Below are 11,674 nucleotides of genomic sequence, written 5' to 3'. Positions count from 1 at the left end.
GATCATTCCACATCATTCATAACTCATTCACAAACTACTTACATTTACATTTACATTTAGTCATTTAGCAGACGCTTTTGTCCAAAGCGACGTACAAGGGAGAGAACAGTCAAGCTAAGAGCAATAAAAACCTGGTGTAACAATAAATACTACTTTACATAAGAAAATAGAAAAACGACATAGAAAGAAAAATAAGTGCAGGAATGTAACTGCCGAAGTGCAAGTTAAGCACTATTCAAGGTGCCAGTTTAGGAGGTGAGGTGCTCTCTGAAGAGTTGGGTCTTGCGACTACTGGGGCGTACTTAGGGCGTACTGAACACGTAGAACCAAATCCGGCTGATCACAATCACATACCAAACAATAAACCAATGTGTCTATTTTCAATTGACTTTTGCGCGGAGGTCTCACCTGAACACTCTGCACCAGTAGCTGGGCCTGTGTGTCCTTCTGGTCTGCCTCCAGGATGTGATCGGTCAGCTTGTGGATGATCACGTCCAGTGGACCCTGCTCCTCCAGAGGTCGACTGAGATCCAGCTAAATGGAGGGGGTCAAAGGTGAGCTTTACAGTCCCAAAAAGAGGTCACAAGGTCACACAGGTCACACACCTAACTACATTAGCACACCCTGGAGACATGAATGAGAATGCCTCAGGAGAGGGCTTTATCAGGTTTTTCTGGTTCCACCTTTTTTTCTTTTGTCTTTTCTTTTTGAAGGGCGCTTCCACTACAAAGCTTCCCTCAAATGGTAACATGATATAGTAGAATAACCTACTTTCTTTCAAGCAAACAAGCCATGCCGAGTTACACATGAACTGACACAAAACACACACACACACACACACACACACACACACACACACACACACAGGGAGAGTGAGAGAGAGAGAGAGAGAGAGAGAGAGAGAGAGAGAGAGAGAGAGAGAGAGAGTGAGCGAGAGAGAGAGAGAGACGGAGACCCATATGACACTCTCCTGTAGACATTACTCAGTCTCTGCAGTCTGGTGGGGAACCTCGACCTTCACTAAGACCCTTAGGGGGAGTTATAGAAAGTGCACAAGATCCTCTGGGGGCAAGCCTACTGGGTCGAGACTTTTACTTTCAATAGACTGGGGCCATGAAGGTCCCTGCAGAGGACAGGGCCATATGGACAGAGACTATGAAACATCTGGGAGAGCGGCAGGGCAGGGGGGGCAGAGGACACAGCCTCTGGAACATGGAATTATGTAATCTGCCATGACAGGCGAGGGGCAGCTCCAAAGCCGGTACCAAATATAGGAGAAGAAATGACAGACTGCAGACCCTCCAGGATGTGTGTGTGTGTGTGTGTGTGTGTGTGTGTGTGTGTGTGTGTGTGTGTGTGTGTGTGTGGTAGGAGGAGAATAGGTCCTTGGGGGCTGTTCCCTAAAAGGCTTTCATCAGACGCAGGAGGAATGTCTGGAAATAAGTGCTCAACCCTTCTCAAAACGCTCCTAAGATGAATTACGGAAACACACCACAGACGAATGAGTTCAATTAGCTTGAGAGAGACGTGCACTCACTTAAGTCCAGTAAACAGGTCAGAAGGTTACATGACCGCTCGAAATAGTCTCTGTTTTAGTCTTAGTGGATGACATAAGTGAGAACAGTCATATTTGGTCTTTTCTATTGAACAGGTCTTCAACGAGTTTGGGAAACAGGAAGAACTAGCCAAGTAAACTCAAGTAGGACTTTTTTTTGTCCTCAAAGGGGCAACTGGTTGTGCAGCAGTAATAATAACACAAGCTCATAAGCACACAAATCAACACACGCTTGAATACAGTATAATACCATAACAAATACGTGCTCTGTGTTTAGGTGCTGTTAGAATTAGACGCCATGTTTACCAAGTGATGTTAGGTAGTGAGGCTGATATTGTCCTTTTTTTCTACTGGAGGTTAGCAGTGAAAGGGCGGAGGGTATGGAGGAGTGTTTGTGTCTGTTGGTTTCTACTGGAGGTTAGCAGTGAAAGGGCGGAGGGTATGGAGGAGTGTTTGTGTCTGTTGGTTTTGGCTGGTGGGTATGTGGAGCAGGAGCCCAAAAGCAGGGGCTTAAACTCCAGGTGCAGGGGTTGGGTGGGTTCAGACCCAATGGATTCTGCCTTCTTGAACAACAACATTAAACACACTTCTGCACCGGCATGTGAGGTTATAGTTGCATCCTGGCTCCCCTGTTGGGTTGAAATGCAAACTGTAACGGGTGGAGAAGATGTTTCGTCCTGTCCAGAAGTTCCTTTTAAATCAACTTTTCAAAGGACTTCATAACTAGGGAGATCAAGCCTACTGGCCTGTAGTCTTTGGAAGGCTATTGTTTGGAATGGGAACCGGGTAAACCGGGTACCCTTTGCTGAAAGAATGACATCTTAAAAATGCGGGACAGCATACGCCTACCAGTGTTATCAGGTCCAGGGCCTGTTCTAGCTTTACACTGCATACAGAAAAGGAAGACGCTGACTGACTAGAGATCAGTAGGTTGTGTTTCAATTTTAGCTTGTTGCTAAAATTGTGCATGTCAAATCTTGAATCAAATATATTAGACTTCTGAGCCAGAGCCAGATCTGATGAACTTCCTGGATGAAATGTCCTTTTCTTTTCTTAGAGCTCAATCATTAGAGATGTGTATGAATTGAATTTGGTTTATAATTGAAAATAAAAATCCAGTAATTTTGATTACTCAAATAGATTCTGTATGAAAAAACATTCTCTCCAGAAACACTTGGATTAGTTATTCACTTGGCTCATGTAATATTGATGGCAACGAGGTACTCAACATCAATATTGCATTATGGGGAATTGGTCGTGAAGGCACAGTCACTATCTGGTGATCAATATCCTGTGGTGCTGAAGCTTCAAATCATTCACGACTGACAAAAACACATGAGAGGACATGAGGCATTGGTAAGGGTCAACTGAACTGTAATGTTTCAAGGATGGTTAAATCCTTCAGTTGGCCTTATTCCATCTGTTTAGGTTTGGTCAAAGAAGGTTATGGCAGTGATAGTAGCGATTGTTATCTGTATGGTAGGGATATATATGGTAACGGAACTCTTCAAGACTTATAACCTTGATGGGCTTGATGAGAACAAGAGTTGAAAATGCTTACAAACACGATCCAAAAGCATGAAGGCTAACTTGCTCAGAGTGTATCAAGTAATCCAAGATGAATCAGTGATAAGAGAAACTAAAGAGAGGTTTGTAGTTGAGTGTCCGAGATATCAATTAAAGTCTATGCTAGTGCGATAACTGGATAGGAGATAACAATGGTTGTGATTTTTTTTTAGGTGTATTGAAGATGAGTCACTACATGTGGTTCAATAACTGCAATCTACCAGGGTGACATGTCTGACTATGTCAACTTTACAAGAACGATTTCTTTTAGTGACTCATTTAAAGAAACAAAAAGAGACCTTCCTACTGACCAGCTTGAGTCACTGAACAATGTAAAGTCCTTGCCCTGATTGATCAATGAACTGATAATTTACAAGACATTTATTAGATCTTGTGATAACGTATGGCTTAGAGTAAAGTAAAGATTGGGTGTAGCTCACTGGCCGAGGGCCAAGGAATACAAAAGCTTTGTCAAAGTCCATTTTATCCTTTGGCTTCTGGGCCCCATTTTGTTTTCCGTGACCTGTGCCATGTTGTGACAGGCGGGAAGAGGAGACTAGGTTTGTGCCGAGTCAGGGCCTTATCAGGTGGGGCTGTCTGACAGATAGTGGGAGGGACCTTGGCCTCCCCTTTCCCTTCCCCTGCCGTTCTCAACCCAAAACACTTGAGACCTTCACGTCTGTCACCCAAAAAAACAAAGCGTGGTGTGTTTTTCCAAAGAAATCCCTTTCTGACTGGCTGGCTACAATGAGGAAGTAGGGTCTTTGGATCTGTCAACATCTCCAAGGAAAGAAAAAGGCAGACGTCACGCTGGCCATCCTGCCTGAGAGAGTGCTGGTGCTTTTCCTAAGACTCGTCATTAAATATTTTAAATTCAGATATTTAACTACGTCCACTTCTAGGTAATCGGCTGGGAGTTTCAGTAAACAGGATCAGGCAAACATGTGACTCTCATCGTCTCATGTTTTAAAGATAAACACACCTAAAATAAAATTACGCAAATATGGATGACGGATAAACAAGACGTTTGATGTCATTATAGCCCTGTAATGTAATGCAAACAAGACAGCACAAAACGCTCTTCCAGGTAAAGTTAGAGTTCCCAGTTAGCATGACATGCTCTTACTTCAGCTCTAATTACTCCTACCATTAATCATCTGTCTTAAGACATGTGACAGAGGGTCACACTGCTAGTCATAAGCTCTTGTGTCAAGACACCATCATGCCGTTTGTCTAATGATTCACCCACAAAATCATGTTTCAGCAATGGGGTCAAAACTCTCTCAGCCCTCTTTTCAGTTCATGTTAGAATGAAAAGGTTCTTGTTAGAATGAAAGAGTTCATGTTAGAATGAAAGAGTTCTTGTTAGAATGAAAGAGTTCATGTTAGAATGAAAGAGTTCATGTTAGAATGAAAGAGTTCTTGTTAGAATGAAAGAGTTCATGTTAGAATGAAAGAGTTCCTGTTAGAATGAAAGAGTTCATGTTAGAATGAAAGAGTTCATGTTAGAATGAAAGAGTTCATGTTAGAATGAAAGTGGCACCCATCATCACTGCGATATATTGTTAATCCAGCCAGATGAATGGTTCATTATTCTTGAGGCCATCATTTTAGGTTCTCTTCCTCTGCCAAGTATAGCTTTGAAACTGCGCTGCGCTGCGCTGTTTTGTCTGCGCTGTTTTGCAACTAGCACCATCGGTCACACAGTTAACACCAATGGAGCCCACAGACTGATAAAGACTGACTGAATGAGGTAAAGCCTTAACATAACGCTAACAGAGAGACTATGCTACTATAGACTATGCTTATGTGATAAAGACTGACTGAATGAGGTAAAGCCTTAACATAACGCTAACAGAGAGACTATGCTACTATAGACTATGCTTATGTGATAAAGACTGACTGAATGAGGTAAAGCCATAACATAACGCTAACAGAGAGGCTACTATAGACTATGCTTATGTGATAAAGACTGACTGAATGAGGTAAAGCCATAACATAACGCTAACAGAGAGACTATGCTACTATAGACTATGCTTATGTGATAAAGACTGACTGAATGAGGTAAAGCCATAACATAACGCTAACAGAGAGGCTACTATAGACTATGCTTATGTGATAAAGACTGACTGAATGAGGTAAAGCCATAACATAACGCTAACAGAGAGACTATGCTACTATAGACTATGCTTATGTGATAAAGACTGACTGAATGAGGTAAAGCCATAACATAACGCTAACAGAGAGGCTACTATACACTATGCTTATGTGATAAAGACTGACTGAATGAGGTAAAGCCATAACATAACGCTAACAGAGAGACTATGCTACTATAGACTATGCTTATGTGATAAAGACCGACTGAATGAGGTAAAGCCTTAACATAACGCTAACAGAGAGACTATGCTACTATAGACTATGCTTATGTGATAAAGACCGACTGAATGAGGTAAAGCCTTAACATAACGCTAACAGAGAGGCTACTATAGACTATGCTTATGTGAAAAAGTAGGGTTAGTGTTGATTACCTTCAAAACTTGGAATGTGACTTATATATATTAAGTAACATACTTTGCATCTTCATTGCTTATTACTTGCGATACAAAAACATGAACAAAATATATAAAACAAGTATGGAATTAATTAAAAGGACCTTATGCAAGTTTTTACAGTTTGTTGAGGTATGATTTATAGGTAACATTCATTTTGATGGCATAAGGTCATGGGATAAGGTCATGTGATAAAGACACCTGTCATTTCAACTGGCCGCCCATTCACTGTGTTGTTTTGTGATAAGGCTCTGAAACCCTGCCTTTACAGCTCAACATTGCCAAATATATGACCAGAATCAGTTATCAAGCTAGCTAGCTTTTATCTGTGCCAACTGTGCTATTGTTGGTATTTGAAAGGTAAGTCTGTTGACTTTTAGCAAGTTAGCTTTCTAGTTTTAGACTAAATCTCCTTACTGTTGCTTTAAACATACAGTGGATCGATATTAACGAAATGCAGTAACTATAGGCCAGTGGTGGTTTTACAATGCGGAGACTTGCAATGCGAAGACGGTTGAAACATTCTGATTTGGGGGATCACCAGGGAGGACAGTGTGTACCCTTGTAAGCCTACTGGTTGCATGCCCTGTACCCTCTCCGCTCATAATGGATGTTTCTCACATTCCTGCCCAGCAGAATGCTTAACTGAGATAGATTTGCTCTTATCCATTGTATTCCCATGGAGAAAATGGACTTCTATTTTTAATATCATATGACCTTTTTGTGACCACGCAGTTTTATCGCAGACGTATTATCGTCTGTGAGGCCCCACAAGCAAATCTGAAACACTTTCAGTTCTCATGTTTGTGGTCATAGACTTTGCAATTTATCGAAATGAAACTTGAAAGTACCCTCCATCTCATTCTGATAGTGTTTTTCAATGTTCAAAATGGGCTGATCACACGAACAAAACCCAACAACAAACTAACAAACAAAAACAGGAAAAAAAAAAAATATGTCGGTCAATGTCACACACAAATATAGTGCATTTACCAAATAGTCTCATTTCCATGTAATCCAACAACATGTATTATTATAGCAGTTATGTCACAGTTATTACAGGAAGTTATTACAGGAAGTGCGTTACTCCATCCAGTGTTGGAACAGGTTTAGACCAGCAAGCAAGCAAGCAAGATTAGACCAAATCCACCGTCAGGATTAAAACAAAATCTTGAAAATGAAGTCAAAAGTGTAATTTACCTGGATTATTTCAATGCCCCTCTTCCTACAGGAAAAAAACAGAGGGAGTATAATTAAAATGCTGATCACATTATCTTTTCAAACGGCCTTGAATTCATGCCTTCATCAAAAACTCAACAGGATGAGGTTGTGAATAAGAGGTGTTAACATATCTATTTAAACCACTGCTATCGCAAGTGGTGTTCCCTGATTACTTTTGATAGGCGGAAAGCTAGAGCTTTACTTCAGAGAAATGCTAACACTGGGTTGCTGAACAGGTCAGAGGATTTATTTACATTTATATATCTATAAATGGAGAAATATACCATACACACACACACACACACACACACACACACACGCACACACACACACCAACAACACATACATTGCACACATTAACATGCTAACCATAGACTGCATTACCACATCCAGTTCATATCTAAGCATGGGTAGTTATGATTTGTGTTTACAGACATAACAGCGATAAACAGCCCTCTAATGCTTGGCTGCGCACACAGCAGCTAAACTCATTGGCAGGTCACGACAGCAGTGGTCACTGTTGTGGATGTTGAGACAGGTGTGTTAAACCCTACTGACGCAGTGCGGTTGCAGTGGTAATCCTGCTCATCCTGAGAAGAAGTGCAAGTTCAGACACACTTTTACATAGTCTTCTGCTAACATTCCTCCATACCTCGGTGACAGACTGAGAAGAGCTGTGGTGTTTGTCAGTGGGGCAATGGTAACCTCAGATGCAGTTGAAATGTTCACTTCACTTCACTTACACACACCCACACCCACACCCACACCCACACCCAAGACTTAATGGCAGTTCTGACCTTCAAGAGTACTGATTTACTGAAATCTCACAGGTATATCAAACATTCATGCACACCCACACAAAGGCGCACACTGACCCACCCACCAACTGTCACAGCTAAATGGAAAGAATGACAAATAAAGTCCGCACCTTGAAGGCCTTGGCCATCCTCTGATAGGAGGAACCAAAGGTCAGTAGTAATTCCCTGAAAAGACTAAGTGTGTCACAATAAAGATGCAAGTCCCTCCCTTTCCCCTGTGTAAATCACACAAGCTACTGCCAAAGCTCAGGGGGATATGATCATATAGGTTTGATCAATGCACATACACCATGCAAACATATTAATGTTGTATAAGATGGATGTACACACTATACTTAATCTCAGGCAACAAAAACAGGTCCGAGGTGGGCGACTGATTCTACTGAGGTTTGACATGGTAGAGGAGGACGTCTCTTACGTTCAGACATGTGAAAGATCATTAATCACCTCACTGGACTGAGCCTAGGCCTTAAAAGGCAGGTTGAGGAATGCCTGGAACTAGTGATGTGTACCTCAGCAGAGACAGGTTTTTAGTAAAGGTACTGACTTGTGTTTGCTGATGTTACATACAAAATGAGACACTGGAATCTCCACCACTCGTGCAATTAATGACCACACAGTGTTACTGCAAATACTTGGGATGGGGACAGGCCAAGTAGAGAATACAAACAGTCTTGATTAGACCATTCATTTTGGGGAAGTGCGCTGTCTCACACAAACAGGACCACCAGGTAGTGAGCATGTCACAGAGGTCTGTCTCTGTCATGGAAAACAGAGAATTTGGCCAACGCCAGACAAAAACACACACAGTCACACACACACACACACACACACACACACACACACACACACACACACACACACACACACACACACACACACACACACACACACACACACACACACACACACACACACACACACTATATATTTGAATATTCCCACGTCTTTCTCACAGTGACAGTTGTGGATCACAAGGAGCGTGTGTAAAATCCTGCGTAGCCTACTCTATCCTCCAATTACAATCCAGTGGGTGATGGATCAACCCACATTATATTACCCTAGATTACCATTCAAATGACTAAATTGCCCTTAATAAATAAGGACATTACACATCAGTTTAATACATTTGATAAGGCTGATACATTTATAAAGCTACTTTCCTATCTTGTAAATAACCTAAACCTCCCCAACAAAACTGTATATAATGTTGGATGATAGAAAGTTGATGATGTTGAGAAAAAAAACACTATGACACTTCACACTAAAACGGGAACCCATAGCGAGTGTGTGGGAGGATCTGGGTTTGGCTGATAAGCAGCCTGATACAATCAGCTCCAGGTGGTTGATACAGTCACCAGGGGGGGAAGTGCCGTTGCTCTAATAAGAGGCCCGCTCCTCACAGAGCTGTTTGTGCTCTAGAGACACAACAGAGACGTGCAGGTCAGCTTGCTTTCAGCTCACCCGGGATCTCATCAGCAAAACCTGTCCTTGCCGCCTAGACCAAACAATGGTTATCTAGCCCCCACCCATAACCCAACAGCTTCCTTACAAGAGTGTCCCTTGACACACTAAATTCATCGTGGGCCTTAAGGTTTATTCCTGCTGTCCTTAGAGTGACAGAATATGTTTATCTCAACACACACTTCCTGGGAATGGTGGTTTCAACTGACCATGAACGCAGGCTCTTGATACTATAGTCAATCTGTGCAACTGTTGTCCTTATGTTTATCTAAACACACACTTCCTGGGAATCGCAGTTTAAACTGACAATGTAGGCAGGTAGTTCCTAGAAGCTGAACACATGCCTCTGGTGCCATAAGCACCTGTAGCTCAATAGATTATCCAACATTACTAAGAGCCAGCAGTTGCACAGGCATACACATTTTTGAGGTATCTGTCTCTGTCTCCTGTCTTGGTGACTGGAAACAGCCTTGAGGGTGTGAAACCCTTGACTCTACAGACCACTGAATACCTCATATCCAAACAGCATATTCCTGTCAAACCCCCCCTTTCCACTGAAAGCCCCCGCTCCATTTGCACTTTGTTGTTTATATAATAGCCAAGCCCCTGAGTCTGTCTGGGGCTGAAGAAGCTGGCACCAGCCGCCCATGGTTCATACCTGACGGATTCTTTGGGGATGACAACATCAGGAGAGCACTACACTCGACCAAAACAGGCTTATCCTGTGCCCCAGTCATGATCTACTACAGGATGGAGACACTCGTGAATGTGGATGAACAACAACTGGAAAAACTCTAAAAGCGCTAGAGTGTGATGTGTGCTCACATTCAGATCCCTCAAACAGTATGACAAACAATGTCAAAATGTGGTGATAAACCCCTGATTAAGACAAATGACTGACAAGCAAATGTAAAGGCGTATCCATGCTACACACCACTTTTGATGCCTTCCTATTCATGCTCACAAACCTCTCTTCATGTTTAAACCGCACTGTCCAGACCAGAAAGTCCTAACAGATTTTCATGACCTCACCACATCTCCATAAGCAAGAGTTCATGTATTTGGGACCGTACCTGCACATGTCCACGAATGTCAGGAAGTTCAACTTCTTGATCTTCTTCTCGCTGAGCCAGTAGCCCACACGTTTACCCTTCAGAAACGTCTGCATCTCCGGACAGTCTTAATATCAATGATATTCGTCCTCAAGTCGGTTTTGGAAGTTGGAACCTATGACATAGGTTCGCTAAACCTAAAGAACATAATGCAATAAGTCCTTAGACTTACAACTTAATTATAACATTAGGTCTTATAGCCTACTGTTTGTTCACAATGGTCAATAATTACAGAGTAGTAATTTATCCATACCTGACTTTCTTTGAAATAATGTTGTCAGAATGTCACCGGAACTCCCACAATCGACCTACTTCATTGTTGACCGCGAGTCTATGCAGGAATTAAGACAAGCCATCCGTGTCTCCAGAATTTCTGGTAAGTCAGGTTGTCAGTCGCTGAGCAGAGAAGACACGTCTTCAGCAACGAGACTAGTGCTAAAGGGACGTGTTTTCTATTTTGTTAAGAGACAAAACACTTTTCCCTCCGAAATGCTCAAAGTCAACTCAGAAACCGAAATAGAGTAACTCTTCATTGGCCGACGGTGTGATCCAAAAGCAGTGCCTTGCGATCTGTGACTGACTTTCCATTACAGAGACAAGGCGTTATTAAACTAACCGAAGGATCAGTCACTCCCCAATTTATGCCCAGGCTGTAGAAAAAAGTGACCAATTACTGTGCCACACCATGTTGTGTCCACAGGTTTATTCCCCTGTACGATAATGTGCCTTTGGTTGGACACGACAGTGTAGCAGTGTTGAATGCACACCAGGACACACCCTCGTGGGGGTGGCTTTAGCAAATGACGGCGTGTATCGAATGCAGTGACAAGAAAGTTACTTAAAGGATTGTACAGGGAGTTGTGATGCAAATGTATGTTAACTTAATGAAATATTGCACCACAAATACCGCTTTATGATATTGATGCTTGTCGTTGGTCATTGACTGAATATAGGCCTACAAGCTGTCATTCCGTTTAAACGACATAGGAGGATATTAAACTGTTTGTTGATGGATTTGGCAGTTTTACCCGCTCTATGTAGATTCGGATGTTCTTTTCTGTTTTGGTTCATAATAAAACGCAATACTATCATAGGCGGAGATCCGGGGGGGGGGGGGGGGGGGGCAGGGGGGACGTATCCCCCCCTACCATAAAGTTACCCCCCCAACAATCATTGTAAACACAAATACATAATTTTGAATAATATAGTCATATTAAATAAAAGCCAGACAAGAGACAAGCGGTGCTAATTATAAACGTAAAACAATGTGTTTTTTAAGTGTTGAAAAATCATGATCCCCCCTATTCCTTAAAGTGGCTTGGTTCACATGCTATTTCCAACGGGCGGGGCTACCGGCAGCTCCCTGGTTACATTTACATTTAGTCATTT

The 11,674-nt window shown here is 42.2% G+C and overlaps 1 protein-coding gene across 1 annotated transcript in view; it reads right to left on the bottom strand.

The window, feature by feature from the left end:
* Nucleotides 1-11,028, bottom strand: part of itpk1a (inositol-tetrakisphosphate 1-kinase a) — a 23,694-nt gene extending 12,666 nt beyond the window's left edge. The window contains exons 1-4 of the mRNA XM_012823884.3: nucleotides 10,539-11,028; nucleotides 10,247-10,422; nucleotides 6,871-6,895; nucleotides 409-534 (exon numbers count right to left, since the gene is read on the bottom strand). Of these exons, the coding sequence (XP_012679338.1) occupies nucleotides 409-534; nucleotides 6,871-6,895; nucleotides 10,247-10,341 (246 nt within the window). The 5' untranslated portion in view covers nucleotides 10,342-10,422; nucleotides 10,539-11,028. The remainder of the gene's footprint in view (nucleotides 1-408; nucleotides 535-6,870; nucleotides 6,896-10,246; nucleotides 10,423-10,538) is intronic.
* Nucleotides 11,029-11,674: the final 646 nt, after the last annotated feature.

The sequence above is a fragment of the Clupea harengus genome, chromosome 15 (genome assembly GCF_900700415.2).
Source record: "Clupea harengus chromosome 15, Ch_v2.0.2, whole genome shotgun sequence".
Classification (NCBI taxonomy): domain Eukaryota; kingdom Metazoa; phylum Chordata; class Actinopteri; order Clupeiformes; family Clupeidae; genus Clupea; species Clupea harengus.
The sequence above is the reverse complement of the archived record's forward strand: the minus strand, read 5'-3'. Positions and strand labels throughout refer to the sequence as shown.